At 41.9% G+C, this 20,065-nt stretch overlaps 2 protein-coding genes across 6 annotated transcripts in view; both read right to left on the reverse strand.

Annotated features, from left to right (window-relative positions):
* The window catches only part of PLA1A (phospholipase A1 member A), a 35,076-nt gene extending 30,215 nt beyond the window's left edge, over nt 1–4,861 (reverse strand). Inside the window, exons 1-2 of one of the 5 annotated variants that reach the window (XM_088794178.1) lie at nt 4,517–4,853; nt 1,114–1,227 (exon numbers count right to left, since the gene is read on the reverse strand). In XM_088794178.1, the coding sequence (XP_088650304.1) occupies nt 1,114–1,227; nt 4,517–4,589 (187 nt within the window). In that variant the 5' untranslated portion in view covers nt 4,590–4,853. Of the gene's footprint in view, nt 1–1,113; nt 1,228–4,516 lie in introns of all 5 variants that reach the window. The other 4 variants (XM_019729669.3, XM_088794177.1, XM_019729670.3 and 1 more) reach the window with 4 other exon arrangements.
* A 5,130-nt stretch (nt 4,862–9,991) lies between these two features.
* Nucleotides 9,992–19,519, reverse strand: ADPRH (ADP-ribosylarginine hydrolase). The gene is made up of 4 exons (XM_019729672.3): nt 19,164–19,519; nt 17,178–17,501; nt 15,014–15,374; nt 9,992–13,190 (listed from the first exon to the last, which is right to left on the reverse strand). The coding sequence occupies exons 2-4, from the start codon at nt 17,488–17,490 to the stop codon at nt 12,776–12,778; spliced, it is 1,089 nt and encodes a 362-aa protein (XP_019585231.3). The 5' UTR covers nt 17,491–17,501; nt 19,164–19,519; the 3' UTR covers nt 9,992–12,775.
* Between the last annotated feature and the right edge of the window lie 546 nt (nt 19,520–20,065).

Below are 20,065 nucleotides of genomic sequence, written 5' to 3' on the forward strand. Positions count from 1 at the left end.
AAAGGGAATATATTTACAGTACATTTTTTAAACCATAAAAAGCATGTTTATACCCACCCAAAAGTTAAATATGCAGATATTTTTCTGAAAATGGATGAGGCCCTAGAAAAATATAGCTTACTGAAACTTAGTCAAGACGCAAAAAATGAAAATCAAATTTGAAACTGCAGCATAAAGGAATTAAAACAGTACTTTCAAATCTATTCATCAAAGAACTCCATCAGGCCAGACAGTCTTAGAAACATTCTCCCAATCCTTTAATTATCTTACATATACTGTTTCAGAAAATAGAAAGGGGAAGAGAGAATGCAAACTCATTCTATAAAAATAACCAAAATATCAAAACTGGACAAAGATAGAAGGAGAAAGGAAAACTAAAGGCCAACTTTACTATTAAACATAGACATAAAAACCCTAGATAAGATATCAGAAAATCTAAATCCATCAAAGATAACAAGAAAAAAAATCATGGCCAAGAGGAGTTTAATCCAAGGAATGAAAAGGTGGTTTAACATTAGAAAAAGTACTAATGTGATTCACATGTAAGCAAATGAAAGAAAAAATAAAACTATGTGCTCATCTCAATTGATGCAGGACAAAAAAAAAGACTATGATAAAATTCAGTACCCAACACTGCTTAACATAAGGGTATCTAGCAAAAGCCTACAGCAATGATTATATTTATTGGTGAAACATTAGATACATTCCATTTAGAACTGGAAACAAATGAGAATGACTGCTATCACTACTTCTATGAAATATTGTACTGGAAGTCCTAGTCCTAGCCAGTGAAAACAAAACAATAAAATGGGATACAGTTTAAAAAGAAAAAATTAAATTTATAAAGAAAAGGGAGAGAAAAAGTTGCCAATATTTGCAGATGATAAAACTGTCAGTCATTTAGGAGTATGGAACATGGCACAATGAATTCTGCTCACATACCCACTGCCCTCAACCACCACTCTAACCAAACAGTAATGACACATGAATAGCAAAAAAGAAAAAAAATCTTAGACAATTTCAAATAGAAAAATAACATCTCCATGAATAAGAACAGAAATTCAAAATGGCGCTGGGTTCCAGGTTTGGGAGAAGGCAGTTATAAGAATTCACCTCTGTGAAGTAAGTGGGATCCAAAGATGCTCCCTGTCCAGTGTGGAAGAGCAGCACCAGGCCCACCTGTGGTAGCCAGTGGTGGAGAGGGACTCCCCAACTCAGGAAACAAAGCTAAAAACCAAAACAATACACACACAAAATAGCTATTGACTTTTTACCTGGGGCTATAGCTTTTTTTAGGGAGGCGGGATGGAAAGACATGACTTCACTAACAGTAGCTGAGACACTCACCTAACTGGAGGAGAGAGCCTGAAGATTGGGGGATTAGGGGGAGATAGAGAGACAGAGACAGAGAGAGGCCAAACACAGACTTTTCATTGAAAATTAAAATAACACTAATTTATGTTGTTAGAAGTCAGATAATAGTGATCTTCGGGGAGGTAGCGACTAAGAGGGGATACAGAGAATGGGTTTTATGATGCTGGTAATTTTTAATTTGTTGGTCTGGATGATGGTTACACAGGTGAATTCACTCTGAAAATTAATTAATCTGTGTATGAATAATCTGTGTATTTTCCTGTGTTGTACTTAACCTGTGTTGTGCTTTAATAAAAAGTTTACTTTCTAAAAGCCTGCAGATAAAGTGTTTAAATATATAAAGAAATCAAATGTTTACAAAGATAGTCAATATAACCAGTAAGTGAATCATGAATTCATTGCAGGTAAAATAACATTTTTTTAAATCTTTTGACATAGACTTTAAAATAAGTATGCTGAGAATACACAAAGATAAAAATAAAGACAGAGCATAAAGAAATTATGAAATAAAAACAGGCATAAACTATACAATAAGATATATAGGAAACAGTTAATTAGAAAATTGGAAATAAAAAAGAAAGTCATTAAAAAAGAAACCAATACTATAATGTCTAGTATAGACATAAAAAATAACTTTTTAAATATAAAAGTGCAGTTAAAAAGTACAGACAATAGATGGAGAGGCTCCAACATTTATCTAGCAGTTGTTCTTTAAAGGAAGAAAATGGAAGAATGTTCCATAACAAAGAAAAAGATATGAGGTCTCTAATCAAAAATTATACTCAAGGTAATAAACAAGATAAAAAAAATAAATCTATACTATGCAGATTATAGTATAATTGCAGAACATCAAGGATAAAAAGATATACTTAAAAATTCCCAGACAAGAACTGACTCGGTAGTAAACACACAATGTGATAGATGATGTAATACAGAATTGTACACTTAAAACCCATGTAACTTTATTAACCATTGTCACCCCAATAAACTTTAATTAAAAAAAAAATTCCCCGACAAATGCATTGGAAAACTTAAAAGAAATAGATAATTTTCTAGAAAAATATAATTTACTAAAATTGACTCAAGAAGAAATAGAAAACTCAAATAAATCAACTAGCATTCAAAAACTGAATTGGTAATCAAGAGTCTTCTCTGGCCCTAAAATACATTAGAGCCACATGGTTTTATTTGAAAGCTCCACCAAACCTTTAAAATACAGATAATCCTTATCTTATATAAACTGTTTCATAGAAGAAACTTATTCTATAAGATTATAATAATCTTAGTATCAAAACCGGACAAGGGCAAAACAAGAAAGAAAATGATAGATAATTTTCCTTTATGCACATATATGCAAAATAATAAATATAAAAAGAAATGTTGACAAATTACAGCCAACATTGTATTAAAAAAAAAAAAACTACCATGACCAAAGGATTTGTCCCTGGTGATTTTAGTCTGATTGGGCTAGTTTGTAGGGTTTAGAAAAAAATATGAGAGATTATCTTTACAGGAAAATTGCTTAAACAAGACACCAGAAGCAGAAATGATAATAAGAAATAAGAATTAAGACAACAACATAATATTATACTGTTTTTCCTATTGATTGAATATGAAAAACATTTGATATTACAGTGTTGGCAGAGAGGTAGAGAAATGGCTATGCTTACAATGGTTATAACTTCTTTGCAGGGTAATTTTTCTCACATCTATCAAAAATATAGAAGATATAAATCCTTTCAGATCTAGTAGATAATGTATAAACAGCCATTAAAAAAAACCTGCTCTGTATGTTGATAAGGAAGGATATCTCTGTCTCTCCCCCCCCCCTCACACATACACACACACCACACACACAAATATACTGGGGGTGCCAAAACAATGTATACACATTTTAAGAGATGTTATCTATGCTCAAGCAGTAGTTCGCCGTAATCAGAAGTGTCTGGACGCTGATGGTAACCACTTTGAGCACCACTTGTAATTGCAGAAGTCAAACGTGACTTGTATTCATCTTTTGTTATCAGTATGTATCAAGTATTACAGTTAATACAGTTTTTTCCTTTCTTAAAATGTGTATGCATTTTTTTGGCACCGTGTGTGTGTATGTGTGCGTTTCTATTTATATCTTTATATGGAGGTCATTTTATACATACACACAAATAAATGACACATGAATCTAGGCAGCACCTTTTAAAAGCAACCCATTAATGTCGGTCGTGAACACATATATGCAAACTTAACTGGAGCAGGGAAGGGGTGCTGAGTAAAGGAATGATGTGTTGGAAAGGAAGGTCTGAATCATGGAAGCCCTCTTGGAAGATGTGAAGAGCTAACGAAAAGGTAATATGAGCTACTCCAGGCAGAAGGAATGACACGGTCTAACGCTGGGGAACGAGACTAAATATCTTGTGGAGATAATAGAAGAGCAGTCTGCTGTTGGGACCTGGGGGAAGGGAACTTTCCAAGGGTGGGGCCACTGCGGTGGGGGGCAGGGCAGTGGGTATCTTCACTAGTCAGAGAATCTCAGTTCCACAGGAGGGTTTAGATTTGCTATGTTAAGCAAGCGGAAGCGGTGGGTGGGGGTTTTAATGGGAAAGGTACAATTCAAATAGCATCTGAGGGAGGGTGTTTTAACCATCATTAGCGGTTAGCAGGGACTAGGTTATCAGTGTCCTGCCAGGAGGGTTGACAAACCTGAACTTGAGTTGGGTCAGCAACAGTAGAAAGGACATCTAACAATCTCGATGACAAAATCATTGTTAGTTTGGAAAATTTAAATTAAAAAAATTTTTAAATGAAAAATATATCTTGGAACAGTGGTATTTACAGGGTGAAAATGAATCACATTTTGGAGTTAATCAAATCTTATTTTCTCATAGTCATCCTGGCTTGTGCAAAGTGAAAAGGAATAATGAGGATTTTAGAAAAATGAGTAAAACAACTAGAGAAAGTTCAATTTTTCTGATGTAAGAAAGTGCCCTGGAGTACCATCATTCCCATTATGATTGTAGGGCTGTTTCTCCCTCTTATAAATTCATCTCAGAAGAGAGAGGGTTTTTAGGGGACCTTCCAACGGTTACTGCATAAGTAATGGTTTGAGAGAGAATCATTCCACCCAAGGCGGGAGCCCCCTTCTTACCTGCACTCCCAACACTGAGCCACAAAAGGAGCCCCCACAACCAGAAGCATCGCTCCCAGAGGTCTGAGTACATCGCTGAGCTGAATGTCTCCGAGCTGAGGTGAAGCCGACCCCAGTGCCAAAAAGATCACATAATCCAGCCTTTCAGAGTTTTGAACATCAAACACCCACTTGGTTTTCACTCCTACTAATCATTAACTGGCTTCATGACCTGTAAAAGAAAAAATAAACTCTCCCTATTTGTTTAACCACCACAGTTGTTCAGTTTCTTATTTTCAGTTGAAAATACTTTTCTTTCTTCTTCTTTTTTTTAAAGCAGGGGACATTGGAACACATTGTCCTTCCTCTCTGAGCCAAGCATCATCAGGAAACTATTTCCTGTACTTCTCCCACTTCCCATTATAAACTTCGTAAAAACCAAAGCAGAAGTCTTTCATCTCTGTGTGATCACAAAACCCTTATTGTACTGGAATTATCTGTGGACATGTTTGTCTCCCTAGGAAGACAGTGATTTGCGGGCAAAGACCTTCTCTTTTCATTTTTGAATCCCCAGTGACTAGCAAAGAGCTGAGCCAATAATAATACATGTTTAGTGTACATTTAATAGGCAGAATGGAAGAAGATGAAGTTTGTCCCTGGAGAGCTCTAGCCTGTCATATTATCGTGGGGCTAGACGTGAAGTCAACCTCTAAGAAGAGATGTTCAGTTTCTTAAATTCACAAAGAAACAGAGTGGTACAGAAAGAAAATGACCTACAGAGACCCTGTTCCTAGAAGTGGCAGAGCTGGCTTGGAACCAGGGCGTTTCCAGTGTACCTTGTAGCCTCTTCACCGAAAGGAGTGGCAGAAACCACAGAGAGCTAGTTCTAGGAAGGTGGCGGGGCTGGCAGAGGGTAGGATACTTGCTGCCCAGCTCCTTAAATTGTGATACAAGGCTATGAGGAAGAAAACTTTCCAGCAGGGCCAGTATCAAACTTTCTGGGTAATAGCTCTATGAAGTGAGTACTGCCTACATATGTGTTTCGCACGGCTTTAGGGCATAGAGAGGTTAAGTAACTTGTACAAGTTCATGCAGAGTTGAGATGTGAAGCTGGAAAAGCTAGCCCCAGAGGCCATGCTCTGAGCCACTGAAGCCGACAGCAGCAACCGCTGAAGAGAAATCGGTACCGTGCCAATGTGGTTGTGTCAGACCTGTCGAAGATGAGGATAAAATGATTTTGGAGGGACCAGCTCTTCTCCTCACGCATGTGATCCCACTGATAAAGCATTGCTGCCATCAGGAAGGAACATGGCAATAAACAGGGCACTACTGAAGACTATTCTGATATCAGAGACCAAGTGAGGTGCAGTAATTAGTTCAGTTCCTCGGAGAAGAAACTGCCAGGATGGCACGAGGGAATTATTAGGGATAGTACTCGTGAATAAGGGAAGCTAAAGATGGAGAGGAGAACATTTAGACTGTGATGCAGACCAGACACCTGTGAAGGAGGGGAAAGGAAAGAAAATTACAGAGGAAGAGACTACCCCAGCCCCACCCTGCTTAGTCATTAGCTGGGGTCAGTCTCAACACAAAGACCGAGGGAAGATACAGAAGGGCAGCAACTGGGACCATGAAACAGGTTCCCCACAGCAGGAGACTGAGGGCTGCATTTTCATGGCCATGCACACCAAGGCCAGAGCTGGTCCACCAAGCCAGTTATTCCAGTATTCTTTGCACGTGGCTTTAATGCCCTTTCCCTTTCACATTCATCATCTAGTCAATGCTCTCCAGCTCGGGTTGAAGTGGTCCGATCCAGCACCATCTGCCTCAGAAGCACCCAAGGAACTTAGGACGGATTATTGGGCCCAAACTAGACACACTGAATGAGAATCTTTGGGCTGGGCCCAGGACTCGGCAGTTCCAGCAGGCTACACAAGGGTTGTATGCATGCCAGAACCACTAGTCTACTCTAAATTCTTACTATAGCCAACCCCATTTTACCAGTGAGGAAACTGAAGCTTAGACAGGCCAGTGGCCTGGGTAGCACTGCTTAAGGGGTGATATATTTTAGAAGGTGAGAATAGAGAGCTTTCTACCAGAAGACAATGAGGGAATACCAATTTATATTCAGTGTATGTGGTATGTCTCCCCCAAGGAGAATGTCACCCTCAGGGGGGCAAAATTCTGATCTGGTTGGCTCACCCCCAGCGCCTAGCACAGTGCCTGTCACATAGCTGTTGCTCAATAAATATTTGCTAGTCTCCTGGATTCAGGGCTGGTGTGGAGTAAGAGACACTGGGAAGTCTGCCTCCATTAGAGCGGCCTCCAGGGGAAATCATCCTGCTGGAGATTCATGTTTGCTCAAGGTCATGTATCCCAGTTTCATTCATTCAGGTTCTACCTTCCCTACTCCTGCCATATTCACTTACCACCTGCACTAATACTTATTTCAAGTTTTCATTTATTTAACTTCCACGTGCTGGCCTTGACAATGGGAGATGATTGTCCCTATACCATTCAAAATGACAGGAAACACTGGTTTGAAGCATGGCCCTCTATTTAAAGTACAAACCTCTATTCACAGCTCTATAGATCAGGAGAAACCAAAGGTCTCTTTGGTTGATTCTGTCCCCGTCTCTGGACTTCATTTTAGACTCATGCTCTTTAGATGTTATAGTTGAAGGTCCATGGGCTCCAAGCCCAGAGACCCGGGGCAGGGGTTGGGGGGCACTTGCCTGAGACCACTATGCTAGTACAGATGATGATACCAGGGCCCAAAAGGGTGAAGTAGGAACCTTAAGTGGGGCAGGTATAACTAAGCAGAGTAGAGAGAAGTCCACATTGTGACCCAGGCGTTGAGTGGGGTCTCCTTGGTGGCAGAGGAGGAGGCTCTTTGAGGAGGGAAGAGAGTACAGATACCCTGTCCATTTCAGTTTTATTAGCTGGGCTCAGCTCTGCCCCCTCCCTACCCTTGTCCCACATATGGCAAGCTAGCCCGCAACTAGCGTGCCTCTTGACTCTACCTCACACTTGTGGGAAGGTGAAGGTAGGCTGCTGCCATCTCACTCCTGGGTTTCATTTTGGCTTTATCTAAAGAAAAAAAATTCTAATTATAGCTAACAATTAGAAGGTGTGCAAAGACAAAAGGCTTTGGAGACAAAATCCTTGGTTTAAACCCCAGCTCCATCTCATCCTAGCTGCTGACTTTAGACAAATGGTGACTTCTCTAAGCCTGATTTCTTCCTCTGTTAATGGGTTATGGTGAACTGCCTGACACACAGCAACTCTTTCTTCCTTTTTCCTTCCCCAAATGGAGTCTCACTTATTCTTTAGATGGCACTTTCCCAACCCCCAACCCCTAAGAGGAAAGAATGATGGCAAAGCTATCCCCATGCCCTGTCTCCATGATCTCTGAATCCTTAATCAGACCCCAGCAGCCATTCCTTGAGGAGCTAACCCAGTAGGCTGGTTGACTGTGAAATCATCAGTCTCCATTCCTTACCCCACACTCCCAGTAGTTCTGTTTAAAAAAGAAAAAAAAGTCTACGTGCCCTGGAAAGATAAAGAATAATAAATGGAGAATGTGTTGGTTGAGGAAGCCAATGCTAATTTTGCAGATCTTAAAAATATATATATATTGCCAAGGCTTCTAGATGACAACATCTAGCAATCTTAGGCAACAAAGCAAACAAAGCACCATCACATAGCGGGTGAAAAAAATATAATTAATCTCTGTAATATTACACATGACCTGTTTTTTTCAGTTTACGTAAATTAACTTGACAAGCACGACAAATTCATACTGAGTGTCAGATCATTTTTATTGATATCTATAACATAGTGCATATAATTATCTTTTCCTGTTCATGCTCACCCTCCCTTTCTCTCTCCTACCCTCCCCCACCACACACACAGACACAACACAGACACATAAACAGACACACTAGCACTCATAGTCGGGAGAGAAGCCGGAGACCGTGAGCCCAGATGCAGGTGGATGGGCAGAGGTAGTGATGGGAACATGCAATTATTCTCTTCTGACTGCTTCTCTTTTCTCAGAGAAATGGAAAGCAAAGTCGCCAGCTGAGTTTGGGAAGGAAGTTTAGAGGTTTGAAAAATGGAGTCTGAAAGTCTAAACTCTTTTGAAGTGTACCTGTGATGAAGAGTGAGAATCTGCCAAGCAACTATAATAGAATCTCTAGAGTCTTTCTCTGTTGTCTCCAGTTGTGGCTGAAGTCCTACACCATCAAACAACAAACTCAAAGTCCCCACACTCCTCCCCCCCCCAACCCCCCACACCCCCGTTTTACTAGGAGGGAGCAGAGCTCCTGTGACCAGACCTCCCTTCCCCACCTCCACCAGCTGAAAACCAGGGACTGAAAGGAAAAATCATGAGTCCTAGTTCTGTGGGGTTTTCCCTTCCCTTACTGAATCGGGAGGGAAGGTGGTGCTCTTCCTTACCCGTCACAAGCGAATGAGGGAGGGCCTCCAGCTGATAAAGACAGTGCAGCGTGTGTCTGACCTGTGCACTCCAAGCTTAGAAGAGTCCCATGCTTGCTCTTCTCAATAATTTGTGAAGAAAGCCCTCACCTTTTCAATGTAATGGCCCTGAACACCAAGGAGGCAGACAGTTGAATCCAATTTCTCAATGGTTGAAAGTAAACCTTTATTTGAATTGGAAAGTACCGTAGGAAGTTGCAGGGATGCAGAAGGAAAAGAACACATAAAACTGCACGTCTTTCTTCCTTGGTCTCCTTCTTTGTTTTTATTATAGAATAAGTTCACTCATTTCCTTTTCTTATGTTAATCTCCCATTTTCCTTACTCCCATTATACTAAATAAATTTTATAAGAATTATATTTCAAAAAAAAAAAAAAAAGACAGTGCAGCGGCAGGTGGGGAAGCCTGCACTGCCATGGGAGAATGTGAGCAGGAAGGGTTTCCCTTAGGCCCAGTGGCCCCCTCAGAAGATGGCTGGCTTGAGCCTTTCCTGCCAGCGCTCCACCCGTGAGGTTGGTCTCAGGGCCAACACTGGAGAGGAGCCAGGAGCCCCAGAAGAGGGAGGGGAGGAAGGGAAGAGGCGTCCATGTCCCCATTTCTCCTCTAAGTCTCGGGCCCAGGACCGACTGTGAAGCGGAGGGAGGGCCTGACATTAAAGTTTTAGAATTGATTAAACTGGCCTGACATTCCCACTTCCGGGTATTTATCCAAAGGAAAATGAAAACAGGATCTTGAAGAGATATTCGCACCCTGTTCATTGCAGCATTTTCACAATAGCCAAGATATGGAAACAACCCAAGTGTCTGTCAACAGATGAATGGATAAAATAGAAGAATATATATACATTCTCCTACTTTACTTATCCATTCATCTATATATAATGACATATTATTCAGCCATGAGAAAGAAGGAAATCCCACCATTTTCAACAACATGGATGGATTTTGAGGTCATTATGATAAGATATGCAAGACAAGAAAGACAAACACTGCATGGTATCATTAATAGGTGGAATTTTTTTAAAGTCGAACTCATAGAAAAAGAGTAAAGTGGTCACCAGGGGCTGGGGGAAATAGGGAGAGGTTGGCAAAAGTATACAAATTTTCAGCTATAAGATAAGTAAGTCTAAGGATCTGATGTAAAATGTGACTATAACTGATAACACTATATTGTATAACTGCAATTTGCTGAGAGTAGAACTAAATGTTCTAATACACACATAAATAAGATAAATAGGTGAAGTGATGGATGTGTTAATTAACTAGATGGAGGAAATCCTTTCACAATGTACACATTTATCAAACCACCACAATGTAGACTTTAAATTTTTGTCTATGTCAATATACCTCAATAAAGCTGAAATTTTAAAAACTAGACTGGGATAGACTGGGTTATTAATACTGCCTCCCCCCGCCAAAGACCAAAAAAACTATGTGATCTTCCCATGATGATTCTAAGGGACAGGAAAAGACTATGTATGAAGGCAGTAAATAAAAATAAAATCATTTCATGTTTGCTTCTCACTAAATTGAGACCATTCACCAAACCAGTTACACAGCGGTCATGCCTCAGATTCCACCTGTTAAAATACTCTTCTGCCCTTTTCCATATTGTAAGATCCAAGCATCTCAGGTCTGCTGTTTAGTCAGTATTAGTAGAATTCTAGTGCTCTGCCTTGAAACTGCAGGCATTCCTAACTACTGGTAAAAGAAACCTCAGCAAGACGAAGAGAAAATGTTTTCTCTTCTTCTATAGCTACAGAAAAGCACATTCTATTCTACATTATGAACTCAGTTCTTACCAAGTGGGAAATTGAAAACAGTCCTGCCCAATATTCTCCATCTTAATCTTCTGCTTAGGAATCTTGTGTTAAAATGTATATACTGTTTTCTATTATTCCAAAACTGTCCTCAAACTATGTATGCAAAGGAGTCTTTTAAGACATCTGAATTTAAGAGATTACTATGTTCTGTGAATTGTAACCCACTACCCCTAAAAGTCTACAATTTTGATTGGTTGCCCCACTGAAGCATCTGTTGTCCTACATAGTTGTAATATATAAAATGACATGTCTGTTTTCTGAAATATATAAATACACATGAGAGTTTTTTGAGCCAGAAAAACAGACATGGTTTTACATACAAAAGAATTGGAAATCCCAGGCCTTTGCTGGAGTCCTACTTCAAATACAGAGTTGAGAGCCTTGTCTCATTTCAGTCAGCACATAGGCATGGTTAAGACATCAAACTCTTCATTTCTTACAGTGCATCTTGGCCAGGTTGCTCCGGCAATCATTAAAAAGAGGACATAGGAAAGAGGTGGAACTGCCTGTTGACAGCATTCACATCAATACAACTTGGACTTCCGGAGTAAACATTTGTTGAATGTCTCTCAGGCGCCAGGTAGAGAAGCCACAAAGAGAATGAGGCACAATCCTCCATCACAAGGAGCCTGAGGGTGCCATAGAAGACACAAAATCACCATACAACAGGATAGTGCAGTGACAGCGAGGAACAGAGGGCTGTGAGCACAGTGAAGAGAAAGCAGACACATGCCTGAGCAACCAGAGCAGGTTTCATCCAGGAGGTTCTACCTGAGCTGGGGCTTGCAGGATAAGTACGAACTTACCAGGAGAAAAAGGAGAGGGAAGGGCATCAAGAAATAAAGAAAGGGGGTGATGTAGTCATTGAACACGATTAGAAGTTCAGCACGATCCATTTTTTATTTGTAAAGATAACTCTGGAGGGCAACGAAGAAGGCAAGACTAGAGTTAGAAGCACCAGCTAGGAGGTTAATCAACAACATTCATTTAATATATACTGATTAGGTATCTCCTGTGTGCTAGGTTCTGCCTAGAGGAGAATAAAGACAAGCAAATAGGCAACAACAACCTAATGACACGTTAAGTGCCATGTCCAGTAAGTAGAGCGCGCTAGGAGAAGCATCTCCCCAGACCTGAGTATCCTGGATTGCAGAAATCCAGATGAAAAATACTTGGTGCAAGAAGGTAAAAGGGTGACAGATTTAAAGGATGTTTAGGAGGTAGAAACATGTAGCAGATGCTGTTGGGACCCTACATATACTGCTCGCTGTTCCCATGCTCCCTGTGGCTTGCTACTGCAAGCATCTCTGAGTCTTTACTTGAAGACATTCATGTTTGGCTTGCACAAGAGACAGGCTTAGGAGCGCCAGGGACTTAGCACTGAGGACTACCGATATCTGATGGACGACAGTGGATATAAATACCCCAGTTCGCGTGTCCCTCAGGTGGGACAGCCATGAGGAGTGCCTTACAAAGAGGACCCAGTTGCCGACAGTGGTAACCTGCTCATGAAGGCACCTTGTGGAAGGGAAGGAACGCTCCTCTTCCTTCCCTGTCTCACTTCCCCACGCTCCTCCCAGTACTCCCTGGAATCGCCTCCCAAATAAACCACTTGTGCTCAAATCATTGTGAGTCTACATTTGAAACAACAGAAAAAACTTCCTGAAAGATTAGCTGATGAAAACGAAGACTCAAACAGGAGGCCATGAGATTTCTAGCTTGGGAGACACTGACCCCATCCACTGAGATAAGGACTCTTCAGGATAAGAAGATGGAGAGATTCAGGGAGAACAGGATGAGCCTGGAAAGACTGAGCTTCAGGTGCCCAAGGGATTTATTATCTCAAAAGTCCCTGAATACGAAGTTAAGACTCTTGCCTTTGGAAGAAGTGAAAAGAAACTGAGGAGAAAAGGGACTACACAAGAGGAGAAACCACCAGAATTGAACATCACATCTTCCTAAAGGGCAATTACAGTATCTTCCTTTGACCCAAGAGAATATAAAGCCCTAGCTGTCACTTCCAGCCGGTTTCTGTATTCTAGTTTCTCGTAGTTGGAGGGATTCACGCCTTTAAAACCATACATAACTCCCCACCAGCAGCCAGCAATGGCAGCTGTAGAATCACTGTCTCCACCATGGAAAAAGGCTCGGTGGGCCAGCTCCTTCCAGGAGTCTCCTGCAGCCAAGATGGCATCGTAGGCAATCATGGGGGCATCGTGTCCACTACTGCCACCCCAGCCGTGGTAGCTCACGGAGGTGTAGAACTGATCCCTCTCCTTCACACCGTAGGGCTTGGGGAAGGTAGGGGCTGATTTGCCATCCAAAATCCCCCTAAGTTTTAGGTACTTTTCCCATTGATCTTGGAAGTAGGACCTGGAGGAAGGAAAAAAATCTACAGTCAATTAAAAAAATAAAGTCAATAACCATAAGGAAAGGTATCAGATGGATGTGTGAACAGGGAAAATTCCAAGATGCTTCAAGTTCTTGTATTAATATCATAAACAATATAAAAAAATCAAAATGAGCTCTAACATTCATTCAATAAATTTTTGCTAAGAATTGATATAAACAAGGTACTGATGCCTGTTGCTAAATAAACAAGATACAAAGCCAAAGGTGAGAAGTAAAAGTCTGTTTTTCCTGAGTTGAGAATAATGTGTCACCTTTCAAGGGGGGATTTTATTTAGTCTGTCATTATGTATTTTATTTTATAATTTATTTTATTTTATTAGTAAAAATTGTATATATTTAAGGTACACAACATGATGATTTGATATACATACACATGGTGAAATGATTTCTACAGGCAAGCTAATTAACACATCATCTCCTTATAGAGTCACTTTTTCTTTTCAAAGGGAACTTTGAAAATCATGACCATAGGTGATTTCAGCAGAAATCCTCTGGACCTTTTGTTTCCAAAAAAGGCAATGTGAAGTGAACTCAGAAAAAGGGAAAGGTGTAACAAATATTGGTAAGGATGTGGAGAAAAGGGAACCCTTATGCACTATTGGTGGGATTATAAATTGGCACAGCCACTGTGGAAAACAGTTTGGAAGTTCCTAAAAAAATTAAAAATAAAACTACCATACAATTCATCAATTCCAATTCTGGGTATTTATCCTAAAAAAATAAAATAAAACAATACAAAAAAACTAATTTGAAAAGATATCTGCACCCCTATGGTCATTGCAGCATTATTTACCATAGCAACAAACTAGGTGTCCATTGATAGATGAATTGATAAAGAAGATGCAGTACATATATACAATGGAATATTACTCAGCCATAAAAAAAGAATGAAATCTTGCCATTTGTGAAAATATAGATGGACCTACAGAGCATTATGCTAAGTGAAATAAGTCAGAGGAAGACAAATACTGTATCATTTCACATATATGTGGAATCCAAAAACTAAATGAATGAAACAAAACAAAGAGATATAGATATAGAGAACAAACTGATAGTTGCCAGAGGGTTGGGTGGTGGGGGATGAGCAAAAAAAGGTGAAGGGGATTCAGAGGTACAAACTTATAACACAAGTTAAGTCACGGGATGTAATGTAGAGCATAGGGAATACAGTCAATATCGCAATAGCTTTATAAGGTGATAGATGGTTGCTAGACTTCTCGTGTTGATCGCTTCCTAACATATATAGGTATCAAATCACTACATTGTACACCTGAAACTAATATAATATTGTATGTCAATCACACTTTAAATTAAAAAGAGCTTTATTAATATATTCCAGAAAAAAAGGAGAAGATGTGGTTTTACCACTTAGTAATCAGCTAGCAAGAACCTATCTCTGGGGCATTCTAAGAAAAGATTTCAAAATATTGTATGTCAAGACAACATAGAAAAACAAGTTCCAGGAGAGAAACAGGAAAGTTCATCTCAGTACAGGATAGCCACAGAAACTACAGGAAGGTGGGATGCAGAACAGCATCCCGGTAAGAGGGCAGCCCTGCAGCTGCCCTATTCACTGAGGTCTTCACTTGGCTACTTGGTGGCAACCACTGCTGGAACTGCACCTGAAATCCTTAGCAGGTAGGCAGGGAGGGGGCTGGATGCAGTGGATGACAACACTGGATGGTGAGAACAGTTGCTATGATCTAGGAGTTCTGGGCATACACATGCATGTGTGCACACAGACTCAACCATGTTCTAGCAGGAGCCTGCACCTACAAACTTACCAGTGTTGGAGGTTCTTCTCCACGAAGTAGCCTGATTGCTCAATGTACTTTTTAGCTTCTGGTAGCACCTCCATCAGTCCTTTTCCCCACTGCAAAGGAGACTTGCCATTCACAGCATAGGCTGTAAAAAGAGCAGACACAAGGGCTCCCAGGTAGCCTGTGGGGTGGTGGTGGGTCATCCGGCCGCTCTCAATGCTAACACGGATCAGTGTATCCAGCTGACTGTGATGAGGGAACCTGAGACCGATGCACATGGCCCGCATAGCAGCCCCGCAGCCGCCCTCATGGCTGTTAAAGGGAACCCTCCAGCCCTCGGCTTGGTCTGGCTTCAGCAGCATGGCGTTATGCATGCAGGTGTCACCTGTGGAAAACGTGGGTAGGGGACAGGGTCAGTGTAACCAAAGCAAAGGCTCCAGAGGGAGGAAAGAACCAAACTCTGCCTCCAAGTGTCTTTGATGGGAAGGGTAAGCCAACACTGCCTCCCTTAATATATACCCCTTAGCATGATAAGATTTAAGAAGTAGATTCATATACAGAGCCTTGGAATTTTTGCCAGTTATTACTGAGACATCACAATAACTCAAAAAGGTAGGTATAACATATTCTTTTTTAAATAAACAAGCTAAGGCTCAGAGCTTAAGAACCTTTTTCAAAATCACATAACCAGCTAGTGAGCAGCTCATCATGCTTCATAGCCATCGTGCTCCAAGCCCAAGCCCTTAAAGAACCCAATGAGAATCTGACAACTGAAATTCCCCAATGTCAGGAAGGGGCCACAGTTCTAGAGTAAAAAGTGCTGGGCTCAGAGATGGAACAATGGGTTCAGAGCAACAATGTGCCCATGGGTGCCCTTGGTTTTCTCCTAGGTGAGAGCAGCATAATCCAGTCTTGTCCCATCTCACTATCCTGGGAATTCTGAATGCACACACATAACCCAAGCAGTGGAAGTAACATACTGTGGGGTGTGGTATTACTGTCCCCTTATACTCAGTTTATTCACAACTATGCCATAGAAGGCACAGATGGACAAAGAATACTTTGCACTTGTTAAACTGATGAGATATCAGATGTTGAGAAAGGATGAACAGAGGCTGGCTTCTAAGCCCAATCCTTGGGGTCACCAGCAACCCTGGGTGCGTGTGTGGGATGGGAGCTTTTCAACAAGAGGTGCTTTCCATCAGCTAAACTGAATTGTGTGCCCCAAAATCTGTGTGTTGAAGCCCTAACCCCTAGCACCTCAGAATGTGATTGTATTTAGATATAGGGCCTTTAAAGAGGTGACGAAGTTAAAACAAGAACGTTACGATGGGCCCTCATATAATCTAACTGGTATCCTAATAAGAAGAGGAAATTTGGACACACAAGACACCAGGTATGTGCAGTGTGAGAGGACACAGGTATAAAGAAGTCGTCTGGAAGATAAAGGCCTCAGAGAAAGACAAACCTTCTGACGCCTTGATCTCAAACTTTTAGCCTCCGAAACAGTAAGAAAATAAATGTCTGTTCTTTAAGACACCGGTCTGTGGCATTTTGTTATGGCAGCTCAAAGTGACTAATACAGGAGAAGAGGCAGGTCAGATGGGCTAGGGAAAAGGTGATTCAAATCACCTGGTGGCCCAAGTGCCTGTAACAATTTCCCAAAGTGGGCAAGAACCATTTGTGAGCAGACCTGGAAACAAAAGGAATCTCTTCAAGACCTTTCCATTCTCCTTTAAAAAGAAAAATATGTTTTTCTTATACTTGTTCATTACAGAAAACTTAGAAAATACCAATAAACAAGAAAATAAGAAACTATAAATACTTCATTAACCAGATACAATTATGAACATCTGTATATATTCTTCCAGGCTTCTCCCAACAGGTATACATTATACTTTTAATGACTGTGGCTTTATAAGATACATCCTGTTGTGTAACCTACTTACCTTTCACTTAATATATAACGTCTTTCTAGATCAGTAAATATTTATCTGTATAATTTTAAATGGCTGCAAATGTATCACCATAATTAAATAAATTTTGGACATTTAGGTTGTTTCTATTTTTATCACAACTATAAAAACTACTGTCTCCTTGATATTTAAATCTCGATCAACATTTTTGATGACTTCCTTGGGCCTGTTTTATTCTCCCCCTGCCCAGGACCTCTACTGGCTACAGTCACCTGGTGCCCGGCCGTCCATGTCTCCCATGCAGTATTGGTAATGCTTAGCAAGGAGGGCATACAGTCGAGCCAAGTCCAAGACTTTCCCAGCTTCCACGAGAGCTTCTGCAGTGGCCAGGTGCATCACTGTGTCATCGCTGACTCTCCACTTCTCCACATCTATGGCGTCCAAGCCACCAAGCTGGCCCAGCTGCTGGTGAATCCTCTCTCCATCCCTGAGGAACTCCCACTTCCCGTTGAAGAACCCCAAGGCATCTCCAGCTGCACTCAGCACCATGGCAGCCACATACCTCTCGATCAATCCCCCACACATGGTGAGGCTGTCTTTGGGGGGAAATTAAGACACACAGGGGAGCAGGAGAAAAGAAAAATTAGAAAAAACAAGAGCCTTATCTGCATTTTAATTGAGTACTCACTACTTGTACGTGTTGCATTAAGTGCATCTCATTTAATCCTCATAACTGCTCTACGAGGGATGTGTTATTGGGCCCATTTTAAAGGTAAATAAAATGAGGATTAGAGAGGTAACAGTTTCAGAAATGTTAAGTGACTTGTCTTAGGTCACAGAGCTAATTGGCATGGCTAGGATTCCATCTGACTCCAAGGCCCACAATTTTAACGACAACTCTGCAAATGGCAAGCCCATTACATTCCGCAAGTCAAACCAAGCTTATCATTTTCTCTTTTTAGTTGAGATTTGGCTTTGGAAGTGCATCCCTCCTTTACTTAAACAGTACTTTCTATTACAACGCCCAGTTCACAAGGCGCCTGCACATTCTCTGTGTCATTAGTAAGCAGGGATTATAGTATGCATTTCACAGATAAGAAACTGGGGCTCAGAGAGGGTAATTTCACACAGTCAGTGAGTAGAGGCACTGGGACTGGAATCTTCTGATTCCAGGCCACTAATCTCAGTGCAAACCTACTTACCTTAGGCAACCTCTTGTGCCACAGCCTCTACATCTCTAAAATGGTGATAAAAACAGTAACAATCTCTTGGGTTTGTTGTGAGGAGTAAATGAATCAATCTCCCCTCGGCTCAAGCTCTTTTCACACTCAATGTCCCGGTCCTCCCTTCACTGACCTAAACCCAATGACTCAGGGTTTAGTGTAAGTCCTAGGGCTTCCAGGAGTCCTTCCCTAGTTGCACTGCTGTTGGCTGGGGAATGCAGGCTGGCAAGAACCAGAACAGTAAATGAAGAAGGATTGAGCATTCCAATACTGATCATGCTTAATTTCTTAGCTCACAAGATACTTGTAAAGCGTTATGTACATGTTTCCTTATTTATAAATGATGCCTACGAAGTGCAGCTCTGGGCTACTACACCTGACTCTGCCAATAACGTTGTGTGATTGCGGACAAGCCACCCACCCTGGATCTGGATTTTCGCTTTTAATTGGAGTGGGGGAGGAGGCGGTCTATAGGTGCTCCCGGGGTCCGGTCCTGTGCAGAGAGCTTCAGAGGACCAACTTTTAGTCCTCCGGTACCTGCTCTCCAAATGCCCTAAGCTTCCTTTCCGTATATTCCTTCTGGCTCCACCGAATACATGATTTGCGAGTTGCACTCACAAGGCCGGGGGTAGGGGATGATGACCATCTCTTTCCGTTGGAAATTCTTTTTAACTTTCACACGTATTGCTCTAGCCTCCGCTTTCAGAACGCTGCTATTCCTTAAACTCCTTTGAACTTTTCCAGTTTACATGCTCGCTCCCGAACAATAAATTCAAAACTAAGGTTGGACAGCTGCTTCCAGACAGACCTCCGCTCCTTTTCTGGGGGGGTGAGAGGGAGGGCGCCGAGACCGGGATGGGGCACCAGGTCACTGCTGGGGAAGGAGGGCGAGGTGAGAGGCAGGGGGTGGGGGGAGGGAGGTCGGGAGATCGCACACCCCGGACAGGGCCTAGGAAAGAAGGGAGGGGGGCAGAGCGGGCGGGGCCAGGAGAGGAGCGCCTGCGGGGGGTGCGGGAGGACAGCAGGGTGGGGTACCTGGTGGCCGCGACGAGTGGTGCACGTGGGACTTGGGCTGGGCCGGGCGCGGGGTCTTCAGGGTGTGGGGAGAGGCCTGGCTGCACACGGCGTGCAGGAGGTACGTTGCAGACCCCGCCAGAGCCCAGCTTTGCGCAAGACAGGGGTGGAGTCGTGTCGTCTCGCTTGGGGACCGCGCCCAGATTCAACCGCCGCAGGAGTGCCCTGCCGCCTTCCGCTTGGCCAACTCCGTGCGACTTCTGTGGTCTCGCGAGCGGCTTCCGGGCCCTGCGGCGGCCTCCTGTGCCGGAATGAGCGGGGCCGCGGGCTCAGAAGGGCCCCGAGGAGCTCCTCGCCTCTCAGTGTGTCCGGACTCCGGAACCCGGAAGTTCTCATTTGGTGACTCAAGTGTCTCTTCTGTGTTGTTGTAAACCAGTAACGATACAAACGCCGGGAAAAGGGTACTACTAAGTGCGAGACCTTTGTCACCTTCCTGAGCCCCTCACCCATAATAGGGACCCATACAAATACTTCTTAGGGTGGCTGTTAGAATTAATTTTAACTCTTGTCACTTACTTGGCAGCAGAATAAATTTTCATCCTGACAGTAAATAAAAGCAAAGAAAAACTAAGAGTATTTTTTTCTGAATAATAGTGTCACTTTTTAAAAGAATTAAATCAATAACTAAAGAAGAGGTTCAGGCTATAATAAAGAACAAAAAAGCATTTATGAGCAAAAGGAGAGAGACACAGATCCAAGGAGGAACGCAAACTGCATTCCATAGTGAACAAAGAAAGGATTTTTGAAGGCAAAAAACACGAAGTGTAATTCTTTCATGCAAATGAAGGAGTGTTGGCTAGGTTAACAGGAATTGGTTAGTCCCAATGTTACCGGAGAGTGGGCCTTTCACGGTGAGAAGTCCC

Source organism: Rhinolophus sinicus, chromosome 17 (assembly GCF_057876585.1).
Source record: "Rhinolophus sinicus isolate RSI-liver-muscle chromosome 17, RSI-T2T, whole genome shotgun sequence".
NCBI lineage: Eukaryota > Metazoa > Chordata > Mammalia > Chiroptera > Rhinolophidae > Rhinolophus > Rhinolophus sinicus.